The 19,797-nt window shown below is 43.1% G+C and overlaps 1 protein-coding gene across 16 annotated transcripts in view; it reads left to right on the top strand.

Annotated features, from left to right (window-relative positions):
- Nucleotides 1-3,974: 3,974 nt before the first annotated feature.
- Nucleotides 3,975-19,797, top strand: part of ABI2 (abl interactor 2) — a 61,610-nt gene continuing 45,787 nt past the window's right edge. For 4 of the 16 annotated variants that reach the window (XM_048483674.1, XM_048483673.1, XM_048483669.1 and 1 more), the window contains exon 1: nucleotides 3,975-4,152. In XM_048483674.1, the coding sequence (XP_048339631.1) occupies nucleotides 4,036-4,152 (117 nt within the window). In that variant the 5' untranslated portion in view covers nucleotides 3,975-4,035. The remainder of the gene's footprint in view (nucleotides 4,153-19,797) is intronic. The other 12 variants (XM_048483682.1, XM_048483681.1, XM_048483678.1 and 9 more) reach the window with 4 other exon arrangements.

Here is a 19,797-nt window from a genome sequence, read left to right as displayed (position 1 = left end):
CATGTAATGGTCACTCACTTCTACGTAGGGCGGCTGTCCCAGGAGCTATTCCAGAAGCTTCCATTGTTACAGAATGCAGCTGTGAGGGTCTTAATAAGGACCCCTTGGAGAGTTTCTGTGCAATCTGTTCTCCACCAGCTGCATCCGTTGCTGATATGCTTCTGGGTTAGTTTCAAGGTGCTGGTTTTAATCTTTAAAACCCTTAACAGTCTGGGACCCTCACACCTCTGGGAGCACCTCGCCTGCTATGTCCTCCAAGGATGCTTCTCAAAATTTACTGGAAGCTCCCGACCTGAAAGCAGTTCCATTGGCCTTGCCCCCTGACTGGTAGAATTCTGTCTGAGGAGACCAGGTCCGCAGGGTCCTGGTCTCCTCAGACAGAATTCTACCAGTCAGGGGGCAAGGCCAATGGAACTGCTTTCAGTTCCCCGTTCGGTTGAGTCTGCAAGATGGAGATATTTGTTCAGGCTCATGGTTGAGGATTTTCAGCTGCTCTGTAACCAGAGGTGGGATCCAGCAGGTTCTCACAGGTTCCCGAGAGTAGGTTGCTAATTATTTGTGTGTGCCGAGAGGGGGTTACTAATTGGTGATTTTGCCATGTGATTTTTGCCTTAGTTACGCCCCTCCTCCGCTCCACAGCAGTAGCGTGCAGAACTTGAAGCAGTCTAGCAGGTGTGCGTGGCAGCCTGCACCTGCGTGCATTCATGCCCAAGGACTGGCACAGTGACTGCGTCCTTGCCACAGTCCTGCCCAGCAATGCCCCGCCCCTGGAATGCCCGGCCATGCCCCCGTTGTGCCCCGCCCAGCCCCATTGGCGCTACGCCACTGTTTGAATCCCACCACCATGGGAACCTGTTACTAAAATTTTTGGATCCCACCACTGTCTGTTACATCCATCAGTCACCAAGCAATCCCCCCTTCTATATCTTATCTGCCCCCCCCATATGCTTCCCTTGGTCCCCCTCCCTGTTTACTTTGTGGATGGTCTAATAGTCTCACACGCCAATTCTGCTGGAGCTTATGCCGCTGTTTTTATTATCATTTAACATTGTATGGAGTTTAAATTGTTTTAAACTCTTCCTGGTTTTAAATGTGTGTTTAACTTGTTACCTACCCCAAGTCCAGCTATTCTAGGGAGTGGAATTTAAATCTAAATAAATAAATAGATCAATTCCAGTAGGGGAAATGTATATTCATGTTTGAAGTCTTTCACATTGACATAACGACCTTTGTTCACTATCATGAAGTCCAGAAAGTCCAGAAAAAAAGAAAGCTCCAAAAACCCTTTCTTGTGGGAAAGAAATAAGAGGAAAACTTGTATTTAAGTAAAATAGTAAACAACATTCTTCAAAGAATTATATTAAGATTTTTATGAGCCAGGCATGCTCTTTTTTTGTACAGCAGGGCTGAGCTGACTTCCATCTTGTGTGGTCTACTTATTCCTTTTCTAAAAACCTCAAGGTCAGCTGGTACATTTTAAATGTATGGAGCAAGACAAGGCAAGCAAAAATCTAGGAGATTGCCAATGATGTGTGGAATGTCTGCTACTGAGCACCCTGTGTGTGTGTGTGTGTGTGTTTGTATTTATTTGCAAGAATCCATGGACTGAAACCAAAAATTGGCCAGGGTCCCCAAGGTGTACCTTCTGTAACACCTGGCATACTGTTGGTGGTTAATAAATGTCACTTGTGATGAAGGAATCCTTCAAATGAGATGGGAACAAATCTTGTGCCATCTTAATGGCAGCCTTATTGTGGGTTAAGTATTTGCGGACTGGAGCCGATTACATCTAATGACTCTTGACAAGACTGCCAGACTCCCCAATAGGCTGGACTTCCCAGAGCAGCAGCTGTGTCAGAATGGTTGCATCAAAAATATGTCTTATGGCACATTTAAGAACCAACCCCGGGGCTGGTCTTCATGCTTCTCAGATCCAGGACTCACTGAGCTACAAAGGAAGAGGGACTAGACTGATGAGCTCACTGGGTCATGGTCAGGACCATGAGGAAGACACAAAGGCCTGGGGACAAGAGACTCTCAAGCACCAGGAGATATACTGCAGCAAGGAACAAGCTATCAGTCAGAACCACAGAAAAGCCTTGCTCCATGTTGCTTTGTATGGGTGCAAAAAAAAAGGCAGGAGGAACAGCCTGCTTATTTTCTATCCAGTAGGGTTGCCAACTCTGGGTTGAGACATCAGCATTAATTCTGGGAGATCTTCATTCCCCACCTTGAGGATGGCAACCCTATGTATGCAGCAAGCCCTTCCACAAGGCAACGGATGAAAAATGGCAGCCATACAGGGCCTCATCATGCAACAAGAAGTGCTTTGCAATCTGTCCAAGGATCCCAAACCACCTTTTGAAGATGGAGCAAGCTTGTTTTTCTGCTGCTCCAGAGATTGGGACAAGGAGTAATGGATTCAAAGTGCAGGAAAAGAGATTCCATGTAATCGTTAGGAAAAACTTCCTAACAGCATAAGGGCTGTTTTACAGTGGAATGCGTTGCCTGGGAGAGTGGCGGAGTCTCCTTCTTTGGCGGTTTTTAAACACAGGCTGGATGGCCATCTGTTGGGAGGGCTTTGATTGTGTGTTGCTGCCTGGCAGGGGGTTGGCTTGATGGCCCTTGTGGCCTCTTCCAACTTTATGATTCTATGTTGAAGATCACTCGGACTAGGGCCAACTTCATAAGAAGGCTAACTATGAGACTGGCTGCTTACATCTACTCAGCAGTCAGCCCGATAGTTCTCACTGTAACTTATTACCAGTGGCAACCTGCAACCCAGGGAGTAAAACCCATGCAACTTAAAGAGTCTTCTTTCTGAATGAGCATTCCAGGTCTGATTTGGAGGACGGCTACCCTGTTAAATCTGAATGAGCTTGCCGAGGCCTGACCTGCATGAACTGCAAATGTTTGCTAAGGATAAAATAAATCTTGGCCCCCTGTCCGTACCTGAAAGAGGGATGAGACACATATGGGGGGGATATGTGTGGGGGGATGAAGCACATATGCACAATAGGGTGCATTCACCACTGCTTCTCAATAAACATTCTTCTATAGTCTATCGCAGTGGTGGCGAACCTATGGCACGGGTGCCAGAGGTGACACTCAGAGCCCTCTCTGTGGGCATGCGTGCCCAGAGTTCATCATGTGGACGGGGCAGAAAATCACCCCCCCCCCACACACACCTAGGCTGGCCTAGGCACAATCCTTTACCTGGGAGTAAGCTCGGTTACTGGCAATGGGGCTTGCTTCCGAGTAAACCCTCCTAGGGTCGTGATTCACCCATTCGAAGATTTGCATGGTTGCTTCACCAAGCTTACTCCCGAGTAATTCGTGCCTTGGAGCCAACCGTTTTTCCTAAACGAAAACCTCAGTATTCAGGTTAAATTGCCGTGTTGGCACTTTGCGATAAATAAGTGGGTTTTGGGTTGCAATTTGGGCACTCGGTCTCGAAAAGGTTTGCCATCACTGGTCTATCGCATATCCCTCCACCGCACTACGAATTGGGACGGGGGGGGGGGAAGGGGAGTGGGAGCTCGTGCAGCCTACAAGAAGCCTCTCCTGAAGGCAAGGACAACGGGGCGCCTCCCCTCCCCTCCGCACTGACACGCCGGTTTGCAGGCACCGGAAGTGTGAACCGCGCGCGGCTGTGTGAGGGGATGCGGGAGGGGGGGGGGAGAGGAGGAGAGGAGAGAGGCCGGCATCGTGGAAGGCTCCGGCGCCTGCGCAGTACAAGCGGCCGCTGTTGGTCGGTTACGCCGCGCCCCCACTGAGGGACCGTTAGGGTGGTTGGCGGGGTTCCTCTCCGGGTGGGGGAGGGGGGGGAGCACCGCAGCCTGGGCTGGGGGCGGTCAATAAAGGGGAGGAGGAGGAAGCGAGTGAGGAGTTGTGTGTGTGTGAATTTGTGTGCGTGTAGGGGAGGTTGGTCGAAGGGGGGCAGGGCACGAGGGGGCGGTTGGCTGCACGCGGAAGGGGGGCAGAGAGAGAGAGAGAGAGAGAGGGGCGGGGCGGAGCGCGCGCGACGATGTGAAGATGGCGGAGCTGCAGATGCTGCTGGAGGAGGAGATCCCGGGAGGGCGCCGGGCCCTGTTCGACAGCTACACCAACCTCGAGCGGGTCGCCGAGTACTGCGAGACCAACTACATACAGGTATGGAAGGGGGGGGGGCGCCCCGACATCCTCTCCTCCCCCCACCCCGTGTGGCGCTGAGGCAGATGGCTCCGCTGTTGCCCATTGCGCGTGAATGTGGGGTCGTGGTATCGGTGGCACTCCCCTACACCCACACACGTCACCCCCGTTGATTATTATATATATATTTCAAAAATCGACTATATGGAGGCCCAGGATGGACGGGGTGGGGGGCGTTTCGCGGTTCCCCGAAGTGTGTGTGTGTGGGGCGGTCAAGGGCTAAGCAGGAGCTCAGCCCTGCGTTGGAGGAGTGGGGTTGCAGGTTGCAGGCTGGCGGGGCGGGGGGGGCGGGCGCTGGATCCCCCCAGCCCCAATGCAGTGTTAAACGCCTGGGGCCCCAGAGATGGTCTGGGATGTAGGTAACGCTTTCCTTTTTGGCTGATATGTTTTGATGCAGAAGGTGATTCTTGGCTGACGCTGGTCCGGGAGAATTCACCCCCTGCAGTCCTATCCAGAGTTACTTCAGTCTGAGTCCACTGATTTGCTGTGGAAGCCTCCGATGAGCCCTATATTCGAAAGTCTTCTGATTTCCCTGTGTGTTTTTTCCTCCATGCGTGGGGTGCTAAATGCACCAGTTTTAATTTTTTTAAAAAAAGAAGTCCTCCTTTCCCCAAGGTTTCGGAAGGTTCCCAACATTAGGATACCAGTAGATCCTTTAATTCAAAATGCTAGGCCACTGACTATACTGCTTTCTTGATCTTTTTTTGCAATGCTGATATAGCAACTGTCCGTTGATGTTGTCAAGTGAGATTGCTGCCACGGCTCCACGCTCCTTCTGTGGTGTGGGAATGAGTGAGATGGATGGATGGGTGGGTGGGTGGTGTTTCTACTGTACGCCAGGAAAAAAAAACCCCAGTATCATTCTGGGAAAGTATGCTCATATCTAAATATGCGAACAGATAGCTAAACGCAGTTTCTTGCAGTCTACAGTTCACACTGGATCTGATTAGCGACTGCATGTTCCTCACCACATTCATTCTTTTATCATGTTGAAGTTGGGCGATGGGGTTAATCTTGGATGTGTTATCCTGTGGTATGCAGTCCTTGGTGCTGCAGGTTGATAGAATTAAGTAGCTTCATGCCTGCTGACTGGGATTTTGTGTGCTTAAGGGTTTCTTTTGATAAATCTGATGTGAACAGGGAGAATATCTGATAGAGAAAAGGTCAGAGGAAGATTTGACATAGTGACACTACTGTGACTTTTATTCTTGTATGTACTGGCAGAATGATGAATAAGATGTGGATCGTAAACGTGGCTTTATTTCATTGTGATATCATTACATTTATCTTCAGCGAGAGGGGCAAATTTATAAACATTCTTGGCAAACCTCAGAACACAGGGATCTTGTACCTGATGCCCTAGACTTCATTTCAACATGTGTTAAGCTGAATTATTCTGGACTTTATGTGAGGGACTGGTGAGGGGAGTTCATGGGCATATTTGCCAGTTTTGCAGTATTGGTTGCCATCTCACTTTCTAACAAGTCCATTGCATCACAGTGTGATTCTGACTCGGAGATCAGTGTTAGCTGAATTATAGATAAGGATTCCGAAACCTCTGTTTCCTAGATATAGTTGCTGACAATTATATCACATGTGATTCTGACTCAGAGAGCAACATGGGCTGAAGTGTAGATAAATATGCTGGAACCTCTGTTGCTTTCTAGATATAGCTGCAGTGTAAAACAATGCAACATGTTCTCAAGGAGACTCCTTGGAGCAGTAAAACATATACCAGTTTCTATGTTCCTTACAGCAAGTTGGCGTTTGTGAAAGCATAGGCATGGTGAGAGAAATTATGGCAATTTAAAGATGGTGGCTGTAGTACAGAAAGCATGTAGAAAAGACAGAACAGTTAAAACAGTATAACGGGAGGATGTACTGTGTTCCATTCATATCACTGGATGACTAACCCTGTCAATTGGATGTTGATATCAAATGGAATCCAATGTGTTCAGAGACAATTTGGTAGGCGATCTGACTTTCTGTCTGTCCCATGCTTCCACCATCGTGTCTTGAGTTCCCATATCTATCTTTATGATTCAGACTGAACAGAATGTTTTTCATTGTAACACACAGAGAAAATAAATAAAACTTTTTTTGTGGGGGGGACTGTCTTGCTGCGCTGTGTGAGAGCTGATAGGCTTGAGAGAATTCTTCCATTCAATCAGAATTATTGAAAATGTATTCTAGCATTTTGGCCTGAGGGCGATTGCCATAACGATTGTGTGAAATGGCGAGATGGGCTGCTATCACAACCTCCAAAAAAGCCTTGAAAAATTTCACTCAGTGTTCCTGAAAGCGAGGAAAGTATTGTTGGGGGATAAAAGTAGTCTGAAACCCAAGCTATTAAGTTTTTGTCCAGATAAGCCAAATGTGTGCATGATTTTTCTGCCTAATCCTTTTGGTTGTTTGTTATGCTGTGTAAACATCTTCCATGGTCCAAAATAGAAAAGGTAACACTAAATACAGTGACACTTTCAGATGACAGAAAATATGATAGGTTCCTAATAAAATTGGTTTTTTAATTTTTATTTATTTATTGGACTTGCATTCTGCCCTTCCACTCACAGGTTTGGGGAGCCTCCTGACATCCTTAATAATACATAAAATCATACCAACTTAATAATACATAATTAAAAACAATTAAAATCACTCTTAAGTCTGATAGCGCCCTAGTTCCTGATAGGAGGGAAAAATAAGAGGGGAGGAGGCCAAACTGTTGGAAACCTGTAGCTGCCTCCACTGTATGTCTGGTGGAAAAACTCTGTCTTACAGGTCCTGCGGAACTGCATCAAGTCCTGCAGGGCCATGGTCTCACTGGCAGAGCGTTCCACCAGCATGGGGCCAGGGCTGAAAAATGCCCTTGCCGTGATTGAGGCTAATCAAACATATTTTGGGCCAGGGATCACCAGCAGATTTTCATTTGTGGATCACAGTGCTTTTCGGGAGATGGTCCCGGACCATTTAGGGCTTTGAAGGTGAGGACCAAAGCCTTGAACCTAATGTTGTAATGTCCCAGGATGGTCTGTCTCTCTTTCCCCAACAGCGGCTTGCTCTTCAGAACAGATCTGGGAGCCGTCAGAGCACTTTCACTGCCAGGAACAAGTCCACAAAATCTCCTCCCCCAATCTTTTCCCAAATGTTTTGGGAGAAGAAAGCAAATGACACCTGCCCTTTTCGCTGTGCCCTGAAGTTTGATTCAGCTGTTCTATTACACCCACTGGGTATATTCAAACCAATAAATACACAGGTACATAAGTATATTAAAACAATAATATTATGCTTATTATTAAAGTGCTCAGTGCCTCCTTACTTAGATATAATCTAGTATTCCATATATAATTATACTTAATTGTATATTTAATCAGTAGAGTTCCAGTATAATTAAGGGCAAGCAACATGCTGTGAAAGGCTGAAGAAGTGGACCTGCTTCCATGAAAAGAGAGAAATATTGACCAGCTTGCTTGTTCTGCTATGATGCATATTGTTTGGACTTCTATTGATTCTTTTGTGCAAAACCATCTCTAGCTGAGTTTCACTGACTAGATTCATGGATGGTACATTGTTCTCTAACTGCGTTTGTGATATTAGTTTTCTTGGAGCAGAGTTTGTTCTTTTGGATTAAATTTATTGAGCATTTCCATGTTTTGATCCATGTTCTAATTTTGGTTTAGTTCTGGTTGTCTTGTATATGGTAGAATGCCAGTGGAACTACCTGTACAATCTGAACCTCCTTTGTCAAGATGGAGTCTGGGAGCACTCCCAAGCTTCTAATAGTTGGTGTAGGGTTCAGTTGCATGCCATCAAGAGCTGGTAATTGGCACCCCCCCAACTTGAACCCCCTTGGACCACCCATAGTTTAATTTGTTAATTTACCAAAGAAAACAAGTAATGGGAAATTGCTGGTTTGCCCATTGTTACAATTAAAGCTGCTGCTTATTGTTTATCCACTTATGAGATTCTGAGTAAACTTTACTTGGGGCTACCTTGAAGATGATTTGGAAGTTGTAGTCAGTGCAGAATGTAGCAGCCAGATTGTTAACCACTGCACATATTACATACCTGCAGAGGTGTATCTAAGCAACTGGAGCCGGGGGACAAAACTTGAGTTTGCCCCCCCATGTGCCAAACACACAAACCCTTCCCCGCCATGACCAAACAATGATTTTTTGCACCAGCTCACAAAACACCCCCCACGCCCAGCAAAACATACATGGCTCTCTCCCTACCAACTCTTTTCCTAATTTTGTCCTCACACCAACCCTATGAGGTAGGTTGTTAGCCTGAGAAACAGCTTCAAGCCAATGCAAGTGGGTATTAAGCATGTAAATCTTTCACAAATCACCCCCAGCGAAACATTTACCAAACATGTCAGCATCATCTCTCACAAAACATCTCCAGTGGAATCCACCCCAAACAGCATCACTTTCAATGGTGTTTAAACTAGGGAGCCCAGATTCTTCTTTTAAATCTACCTTAAAGGGAGAATCTGCTGTTTTGGGGTGGGTTCTCCCCCACCCTGAAACAGCATCACTTTCAATGTTTAAACTGGGGACCTCACATTCTCCCTTTAAGTTCATGCCGAAGGGGGTAGATTTAAAAGGAGAATCTGGGGAAATTTGGAGGGTGCCTGCTGTCAGGGGTGCAATTGTTAAGCTAGCAGCACCAAACTTTCAGGGTATCTTTAGGAGACTCTCCTGATGATACCACCCAGGTTTGGTGAAGTCTGGTTCAAGGGGTCGAAAGTTATGAACCCTCAAAGGTGTAGCCCCCATCTTCTATTAGCTCCCATTGGAAACAATGGGGGATGGGGCACCCCTTTTGGGAGTCCATAACTTTGGACCCCCTGAACCAAACCTCACCAAACCTGGGAGGTATCATCAGGAGGGTCTCCTGAAAGATCCGTGAAATTATGGTGCTGCTAGCCCAAAACTGTGTCCCCTGCCGGCCGAAAACTGAAAAATACTAAAAAATACAAAACACACAAATGAACCTGAAATTTTTGCACCCTCCACTAGGGGGCGCCCGGGGTCATAGGGTACCCCATGTTTCCTAGGTAAATACGCCACTGCATACCTGTCTTAAAACAACTGCATTGGCTGCTTCCAGGTTCAGCTGAAGGTGTTGCTTTTGACTTTTGAAGCCTTAGATGGCTGGGATACCTGAAAGATTGTCTATGCTCATGGTTTCTGGGCTGGCAGATAAGACCTGTATCACAAGCCTTGCTTCATTTTGCATCAGTAGCTGTTGCAGAACTGACAGCCAGAAGATTTCATTGTGGTACCTTAACTTTAGAATGTCCTTCCATCAGCTGTTTACCTGGTGCTGGATTTGATTATCTTCTGGCAGCAGATAAAGTTACCTGTTTTTTTTTAAACTGGATTATTAGGTGGCTTGTGTTATCTTAGGTTTTGGGTTTTGTAAATCTTTGCTCTGAGTTCTGCTGATGTTACTATCCTATATTTTTTGCATGACTGATCTCCGTGAGAAAGGTGGAGCGTAAATAAATGACAGTTTTCATTAATGTGTTTTCGGCTTTTGGAGGGAGAATGGAGTTATGGTTCTGATATTTACGTTGTATGTTTTGCATTTCAGAGGAATAGCTGTGTTCAAGTATTGAAGCAAAATGTAACAGAAATCCTATGACACCTTAAATTTGTGAGTCAGAGGCCACTTCCTCAGATTCAAGCAAAAAAAAAAATCAATTATTTCTCTGCTCCCTGCTCCTTTGGCCCTTCCTCTTCTGCATTTTTCCTAAATAAAATTATTTTTTCTTCCCTGCATCAGTGGCCTTTCTCTCACAAAAGCTGAAATAAATGTTGATAATCTTTAGGATGTTACTGAACTTCTGTTTTATTGGTTTTTTTTGTATTTAATTCTGTTATAAGGTGCCTGAGAGGTGAGAATACACATTATTCAAAGAATAGCTTTAGTGACTACCTCAAGTTCTAAATTTGCAAGTTAGCTAAGTAAGCAATGGGAAATCCCAGATGTGGAAGTTACGTTTCAGTGTATATTTACTCAAATAAGTCTCAAAAGTTTGTGTGGGGCGGGGGGGGAGGAGGAGGAATTACTCCCTGATAAGCATGCACTTGATTGCAGGCGTAGTGAGTAACTATTACAAATAAAATCAAAGATCGATGAAAGATGCTTGCTCTATTTCATAGCCTTTAAAAAAAACAGTTTATACCTGGGATAAATGAGTAAGTGCTGATGCTTCATGAATATTGTAAGTGGCTGCCTTGATCAGTGTAAAACATAACGTAACTAGACTTTTCTCCCTGTCCTTTTTGTGCTGGCTACTGAGCACTGTTCGGAAGGAAAAAAAGTAGTAGTTTTGGACATGGATTTATGAGAAGGGCGTATATTTTTACAGACAGTCACAAGGAAGCAGTGAGAGTCACAAGTAAATAATGGTTGGAAGTGAAATGGAAAGCTCACTGTCTGAGACAGCATATTGCAAAATGCAGTGACCAGTGAAGACCAGAACAATTGATGATTTTTACTACGCATATTGGCAGGTCAGTTGACATATGTGCAGGCATTAAGGCTCTGGAGAATGACTCTTGTTTTGTACACATAATGTTAAAAACTGAGGGTTCTTATTGTAACTCTTTATTCGAGACTGCTCATTCTGTAGAGACATCTAACTATTTGGTATTAAACTATACATGCTAATATCTTTAATGTCTGACTCTACTTCATTCAGTTCGACTATGCGACTAACAGAAACCAGCTGTAACTCACTGCATTGGGGAATGTTTTGAAGTAATTTTAAACTCCTTTTAATGTGTCACACTGGGATGACAAATTAGTGATTATGAAAATAGGGCTTAATCTGGTGATAACGTGATTTTCTTTTGTACATTTTTGCAAAATGATGATCAGGGTAGAATTCCATCATTAGATTAAAAGGATTGAAACTTAATGCAGTGTTGGTTGGAGAGCCAATACGGAACAGAGTAGAATATGATATGTTGAGTAGTGTGAACTCTGACTTCAAACAAATGTCACCCTTTTCAAGGAATGCTAAATTTAATATATGGATTAAATTTATGTAAAAATAAGCATGCTTGCATAAATTGAGTTTGCCTAATTTCTGCTTTTAAAAGTGTTGTTCTTGAACAAAATGTGGAATATTTTGGTGGGAAAAGTTGGAAGAAAGCACTAGGAATTGGGTGCCAGAAGGGATAGACCATAAGAGTCCATGTTTACAGTTTCACTGTTTGAAAAGTGCACTTTATATGGCTCTAATTGCAAACTAAGAAATGAAATAGACTAGGTTCTGCTCCAGTGCATTTTCCCTCAGAGAAATAAAATGATATTTTGCTGCATATACCAACAATAAATAATTTTAAATATTAACTAGATTCCTTTAACTTTTTTGTTATGATACATGAAATATAAATAGAGGCCAGTAATCAAACCTCCACTGACTTCGGCAGCCCTAGGGTAGCCTGATCTCAGCTCTCAGAAGCTAATCAGCGTTGGACCTGGTTACCATTTGGATGGGCAACCTCCAAGGAATACCATCGTCATGACTTGGAAGCAGGCAATGGTGAACCACCTGTGAATTTTTCTTGCATTGGTCACTATAAGTCAGATTTGTGTACACACACAAAATTAAATCTTCACAACCCTTTCAACTGAATGGATTACCTTATAATCCGGTGTGAATCCTAATAACATGGTGTTCTATCAGTTCCTGCAAATTGTGGACCTTGTCCCAGCAAGTCTTGCCCCATGAAGCTGCTGCTGCAGGCTACTTACAGTCGGCGCGCTGATGATCTAGCTGATCGGCACTTAGCTAGCTCCAAGTGCCGTCTCTGGCGGCATTACTCCAAGGAGGAAGACGGGCTGGAGGGACGGCTTGCTTGAGGTGCTGGTGGTGTGCTCTGAGAGCACACAGGATCATTGGAGGGCCAAAAATATGGTCCTATCAGCATGGCACAGTGCTTCTTGTTTGGGTTGAGGCTCTCGCTCTCCGCTCTTCTGTTGGTGGGTCCAGAGCAGTGATGGCAAACCCTTTTGAGACCAAGTGCCCGAATTGCAACCCAAACCCCACTTATTTATCGCAAAGTGCCAACCCAGCAATTTAACCTGAATGCTGAGGTTTTAGTTTAGAAAAAACCGATTGGCTCCCTCTTCCTCCACCCCACCTGCTTGAGCAGGGGCCAGCCTGCTCTAGCCATCAAATCCTGCATGCACCGCTCTGTGCCTCTCTAGCATCTCTGCCTCCTCTGTGCCTCAGGCAGCAGCCACCCGGAGCACAGGCATCAGGCCTACCAGCCGAGTCCTCCCTGCTCGCCACGGTGCACGCATGTCGTGCTCGGTGGTCCAGGCCAGCCTAGATGTGTGTGTGTGTGGGGGGTGATTTTTCACCCCCACATGACCAATTTTGTGTGCACGTGCCCACAGAGAGGGCTCTGAGTGCCACCTCTGGCACCCGTGCCATAGGTTCACCATCACTGGTCTAGAGTCTGATGCCTCTTTACTGACAGCTGGCTCTTCCTCCTCATCTGAGCTGCAGTTGCTGTCCCTTCACTACTGGTGGGGAGGTTGAGGGCGGGGTTTGACAGGCTGCTTTTGCTTTCAAACCCCTAGAATTTCCCCTCATTGTCAGGTGAGGTGGGCATAGACAGGGAGGGAGGACTGTCCATGACATGTGTATCCATTCATCTCTAACCATGAAAAGTCTTGCCTAAGGTTTTTTATGGTGGAGTATGGGCAGAGTATTGGCTGGGGAGATCAGCTGGGAGGGGATTTAAAGTTGCACTAGGCCTCGGGGGCATTGTCTTCCAAGGATTTCTTTTCCCCCTGTCCAATTTTGGTGAACTTTAGAAAAACCCAAGCAGTAACCTACTTTTCTGTGTGCAGAAAGTGTCAAGTTCTTGCATTCTTCATTGACAAATTTGACTCCCAGGGGGCTTGAGCCAGGGACTACTGGATTCATACAGAGGAACAGGTGCAGAGGTAGGCTGCTAGGAGTGAGGAAAGGTGGAGGAACTGAAATTGTTCCTCCTCCTTCTTCTGCATGTGCAGCTGCACTGAAGGAAGGAGACAGTGTCACTCCTTTATCCCACCTGACTCTAGCCCAGTGATCCACATGGTTCTTCCTCAACCCCCAGGAAGGTTCATGGGGGTTAGAGGGAGCTGCAGTAAGGGAGAAAATTATATGCCTTTTACACACAGTTAAAATTTTCTTTTTTTGAATGAGTAGATTTTTAAGACAAGGGTTGCACTCAAAATGCTTTCTAAGAACTGTGTAATGTGGGGATTTCATTGTGAAAGACAACCTACGGCATTGGATAACAATAATGTCTGTATGCTGTAGAGATCTTTTCTAAGACATGTTTATTTAATTGTTACTGGTTTTGTACGAATTTTTACTAATTGTTATTAATTTTGTTACTAATTTTTACTAATTTTGTTCATAATGAATACTTTGTGTATGATAGGACTCTTGACAGTCCTTAATGCTGTGTCTGCATGAAGGCTTTTCCTGAGCCCAAATCACAAACCTTTTTTTAGTTGACTGATTTTTAAAAATCAATGTTTATGTTTCCTTTTTCTCAGATAATGAACAATGATGTGCTTCAGTAGCATAGGGTACTCTTTCTTAAATATTAAAAGTTTTGTTTGAATATAACAAAATAGTTTAAACTTTTAAATGTCATAAAATATCAAATGTACAGTTGCACTATGCAATAAAAGGGCATTTTCACTGGAGAAGTGGAGTGCATTCTGCAATGTTTAGGTACTCTCCTACAATAGTCTCTGAAAGGAGGAAGTAGGCTGATCTTTCTGCCTCCAGTTGGGGATATAGTACCCACCCATCTTCAGTCTGTCTTCCTTCTTCCTCTGTGAAAGCATTTTATGAGGAAAGCTCGGAGGGATCCTCCTTCCAGGGTTCATATGTTTACTTTCTTTGAATTCTTTCCAGTGTCTTTAACTTTGCTCCTTTGTGAGAATTCAGAATGTCCTCTTCTATTGTTCCAATTTCCTGCTTACTTTATTATGCCAGTGGGAAATTTAAACAGAGAACTTGGGTCAAAGGGACAGGATTGGGTCTTGAACCTGGATTGATAACTAGGGTAAAACTAACAAATGTGCTTTTCAAAGTGAACCCCCACTCCCCCAAACATATTTCTTTGTTAGGTACTTCCTCTTTTCCTATCATTGTCTTTTTTTAGCAAGTCAACTCTTGTCTTCTCATAATGTGACCAAAGTATAATAGCTTCTGTTCAGTTTTTTTTAATTTCTAGGGAGAATTCAGCCTTGATTTGATGCAAGACCCACTTATTTGTCTTTTTTGACTGTCTGAGGTATCCATAAAACTCTCCTGCAACACCACATTTTAAATGAATATGTTTTCTGTACAAAAGTTGAAAATAGAATTTTTCAGGTAGTAAATAAAATGTGTTTTTTGGACAGAATTATAAATAGGACTACCAGCATCTTCAGATATTATACTTATGAAAATACTGAATTATTTAATAATGTATTATCATTAAAAACATTATAGCATATTGTTTCCAACATTATTACATTTAAACAAAAAAATCTTGAATACATTGTGCATGGCTACAGTATAAGAGGTTTTTTTTTTTTTAAAAAAAACCTTCAACCCCAAACTTTCTCAGTTTTTCCACTGGAAAAAAATTGAGAATATCCTCTGACTTTGTGCTGTACACTTGGAATGAATGAAATGCTTTTTTAGACAAAGCTGTTTTCACTCAAAAAAGGTAAAAAAATCCACAGGATTTTTCTTCAAAATTATTTCCCAATTTTTCCGTTGTAGAAATTGAAAACATTCTCTAATTTTTTTCATGGTATACATTTTAAGTATGAAAAAACTTGCCTGAAGAAGCATTTTGTTCATTTTAAAAGAGAACATATCTCTTAAGTTTCTTTTCAGTGTTCCCTCTATGCTCCAAAAAAGGCCATAGGGAAAAAATGAGGGGGGTGGGGAGTCCAGATTTTCCAGATTTTTTTTTCTTCTGGACCCATTACAGCTCCTATTGGATTATTCAGAGCACTGCTCTGATGGTCTGCTGTGTGTCGGAGGCACATTTCTGTGCTTGACTTGACACAGGCAGTTTATGTTGTTCATCTCACTGAGACTCAAGGAGTGTTGCACAATGTATATCAATGCAGTCAGTAGGATGATACATCTTCTAATGAATGTAATAGGACTAGAGTTGCAGAAATTTGAAGCAAAGTTGTTGTCTGAAGAAACCATAAATATTAAACATGATATATTAAGAAGAAACATGCCTAAGCAGAAACATGAGGGGTCTTTCTGTTTTTCCCCCTTTCCACTTCGGCTGTGTTAGAGTTCTTTCCTTAGTTGTGTATTTTGCCATCTTGTTGGTCCTAGTCATTTCTCCTTCGTATCACTTGCCCCATGGTTTGAATTGCATATTGATATTTATTGTAAGGAATTTTTAACTGCGGCTGTTTTTATTAGTAGGGCTCAACTGTATTGTACAGTAGTTGCCTTGAGACCATTGAGCTGGGAGGAAGGGTATAGATCTTTTAAATAAAGAAAAGGCCTTAGTACTACTTTCACTGCCTGTACATATGATGGGAGGCAACATTTGATGGATTTTTGTGACATTTACACTTTCAGCGCAATATGGGGGCGGAGGATAGCAGCACCCCACCTGAGGATGGCAAAGCCATAACGCAGCCAAGCCACCCCTTAAACTGACCACTGCGCTTCAACCAGCAACCTCACAGAGACACTCCCCCAACCCCTGTTGAACCGCTGTATGCGGCAGCATGAGTTGCATCTACATTTTGGCCAGTGTAAGCTGATGCTGGCAAATGTGCGCATTCCTGTGCCAAAATGGCTCAAGGAGTTGACTGATGCTAGCCCAGACCCCAGCCCTTTGGCCCCAGAGCAACCCTGTGCTGGAAGTGCACCACTGTGTGGTTGCTGTGGCTGTTCCAGTGCCCATGTGTAGGCACCTTCCACTCCCTTATCCAAGTATAAGTGCCTGCCCTGGTACTGTTGTAAATATCCCTTATGCCAACGTAAGTGTCATTTGTGCTGGAGTAACACCGCCTCCTTACCACTTCCCTTCACTTTTGGTATAATAGGTGAGTGATTTTCTTGCACACAACTAATTGTCCATGGGGTGGATGTAGTTCTATGCACATGACTACTATCTGGGAAATGTCCTGTTTGGCCATAGTTTTCTAAGGCAAAATTAACATTAGTGAGATTTAAGGATCCTGAAAGAAAGTCAGATTGAAGTAGACTTGTAAAAACACAAAACATTTAATGCTTTAAATTTATACTTCAAAGTCTTAATAGTTCAACGGGGTACTTATAACTACCTTATTCAGGTTTGAGAATTTAATTATTTTCATTGTTCGTACTTGGAATTATATGCACTTCTCTTGTGTTTGGGGCTTTGCTTTAATATCTGTGGTTTACCATTTTTTGGTTTCAAGGCAGGAAGTGGTATACCACTGTGGCGAACAATTAGAAACAGCCTGTGCCTATGTCTAGGTGACAGATCTTGCCTTAGGAAGTTCATTGTTCACGTTGTCTTTTAAGTCTGTTCACTGGATTTAATTTAATTCCGTTTGTTGTTAATTGGATGTCTTGTGCTGTTTTTATCCTGTAACCTGCCTTGAGCCTCAGCAAGGAATGCATAAATAAAGCAAATGAAAAAATTAAAAACACTCCTGAAGTGCATGTGAAGTTCAGTGAAGAGTGTTGGCCTAGGATACGGGTTTTTTTTTTTTACCTGAAGGTAATTTAGGAATCCTCTAAATATCTTTACTGTATTTCCATGCTGACAGTTCACTGCTTTACCATCTTTACCACAGTTTCTTCATCTCTTAGGTTCTTGATAAAACTGTTGCAATTAGGGATGGACACATATTTTTGTGATCCAAATTGATGTTTGAGTATCTGATGAGGGGAGTGTTGACTATTGGAACCTTAAACCCTGAAATTTTGGTGGTCTCTAAGGTGTTATTGGACTCATCTAGCTTGGCGATATTGGTATCTGGATCCCGAATATTTGGAAATATATTGTATTGTTGAAGACTTGCACAGCTGGAATCAACTGGCTGTTGTGGGTTTTCTGGGCTGTGTGGCCATTGTCTGGTAGTTTTTGCTCCTAACATTTTGTCTCCATTTATGGCTGACATCTTCAGAGGCATGTCACTGTGAGATGCGTTTCCATGGAGAGAAAAACAGGCAAGTGGGGTTATATGTTAGGGAGAGCTTGTCAGGTTGGTTCTGCTGGGATTCTCTTGTTCATATTGGTTCTGTTTGGACTTATGTTGCCACATTGACCCTAGGTTTTGCTTAGTTCTTGCCTTGTGGAATGGCTTGCCAGATAAGATATACAGGATGTCTTTTCCAGCAAGATTTAGCGAACTTTGTAAGGCTGTTTTCTTCTAGCATTCCTTAGGAAATTAATGTAACTACTGTCAAGCTGTATTTGTCTAAATTTCACTTTGTGTGGACTTTGCTGCTGTTAATCTTTGGTAGGCTTTTCTTCCTGATAGAACAGACAGTTCCAGTGGTAATGAGGACAGAGGAATCCTTAAAGGCCAGCTACTGGGCAGCCGCAATAGTAGAAGCTGACACTGGTGCAGGATCTTTTGTAGACAATGGCAGTACCACTACAGCTAACCCTGGTTAGTACTGCACAAAAGAAAGCAATGGTAAACCACTTCTGTCCAACACTTACCTTGAAAGCCTATGAGAAGACAATTCAAATTGAAAAAAAGGTACTGTGTTGTAAGATGGTACACCCAGGTCAGAGGGCACTCCAATCAGCTACTGGGGAAGGGTGGAAGACAGGTACGAGTGTCATAGCTAGACTGAAGGCAAAAGCGTGTTCCGTTGTTGACAAGAATAGATGGAAAAGGAAAGACCAAAGTTGTTTGATGCATATAATAGAATCATAGAACTTTAGAAGCATGAAATGAAGTAAGATTGAAGTTGTGAAACAAGAAATGGAACTAAAGTGGACTGGATTAGGACACTTTCTGTCAGAAAATTACAAAGCATTTTATTCACGGAATGACCAAATGAATGACCAAAGCAAAAGAAACACAATTGCTTTCATAGTGATGCTAGATGTAGTAGGCAATCAGGATCTATAATGCAAAGACTGACCGAATAATATCAGTCAGACTTCAGGGAAAGTCTGTCAGCATCACCAATCATTCAGCTTTGAGCCCAAATTATACAGATGCTGATATGGAAGAAACTGAGAGTTTTTATGTAACTGTCCGTGAAGAACTTAATCACACTCCTAAACAAGATGTGGTGATAATCAAGTGACTGGATTGTAGAAGTTGGAAACAAAACAGAATCAAGTATTGTTGGCAGACTTGGGCTAGAAGCCTGAAATGAAGCAGGAGAGCCACTCAAAGAATTTTGTGGGGACTACACTTGTTCATTGCAAACATATGTTTCAGGCAACCAAATAGATGACTGTATACATGAACATCACCAGATGGCTGCTATAGAAATTAAATGTATTACATAATTGGAAGCAGAAGATGGGAAAACTGTATTCTCTCTACTAAAACAAGATCTTGAGCTGCCTGTGGTACTATGAATTGTTCATATTGACAATTAGACTAAAGCTAAAGAAAAACACCAGAACATTCATAGTGCCAAAATACAATCTAAGCAACATTCCTGAAGAGTTTAAAGACCTGGTGAAGAACAGATTTGTATTACCCCTGTTTCCCCAAAAAGTGTCTTGTATTAATTTTTGCTCCCAAAGATGTGCTATGTATTATTTTCAGGGGATGTCTTATTTTCGGGGAAACAGGGTACTAAGTGAGTGTAAATGAGAATAACTATGGACTGAAACCAGAGTTATTACCAAGGAAGATTGTGCAAAGATTATTCCTGCAGGCAGAAAAAATGAAAAGCCTCAACTCACCATGGCTGAAGATAGACAAGAAGCAAAAGTTAAAGGTGACAGAAATAGAATCAGAAGTCTAAATGCAGCATTCCAGCGACTTGCATGCAGAGACAAAGAGAACTATTATAATAACCAGTATAAAGAAAAAGAAAACAGAAAAGGAAGAACCAGAGAACTGTTCCCCATGATCCAAGAAATTAAAGGGAAATTTAAATCGCTGTTAGGCTTGCTGAAAGATTAACATGGAAGTACATTAACATGGAAGTACAATAACTGAACAGGACAAAATAAAAAGTAGAATCGTAGAGTTGGAAGAGACCCCAAGGGCCATCAAATCCAACCACCATAGAAACAAAACACTGAAGAACTATGCAGAAGAACTGAAAGGGTACCTGATTCGTTCCAAAAAGAATCTTTTGAAGAACCTACAGTTTTAGAAAGTGAAATGAAAGCTGCCCTGAGAGTAATTGTGAGAAGCAAATATTCAGGAGTACACAGGGTATCAACAGAGCCAATCCAACTACAGAAACAGAGTTCATTAAAATCTTGACAAGGATATGCCAATAAATGTGGAAAACAAAACAGTGGCTTACAGCCTGGAAATTGTCAATTTACATTCCAAAAAGGAGACATCAAAGGTTGTAGCAACTATTGGACATCACATTAATTTCTCACACAAGAAAAGCAGTGC

The sequence above is a fragment of the Sphaerodactylus townsendi genome, linkage group LG02 (genome assembly GCF_021028975.2).
Source record: "Sphaerodactylus townsendi isolate TG3544 linkage group LG02, MPM_Stown_v2.3, whole genome shotgun sequence".
NCBI classification, from domain to species: Eukaryota; Metazoa; Chordata; class Lepidosauria; order Squamata; family Sphaerodactylidae; genus Sphaerodactylus; species Sphaerodactylus townsendi.
The sequence above is the reverse complement of the archived record's forward strand: the minus strand, read 5'-3'. Positions and strand labels throughout refer to the sequence as shown.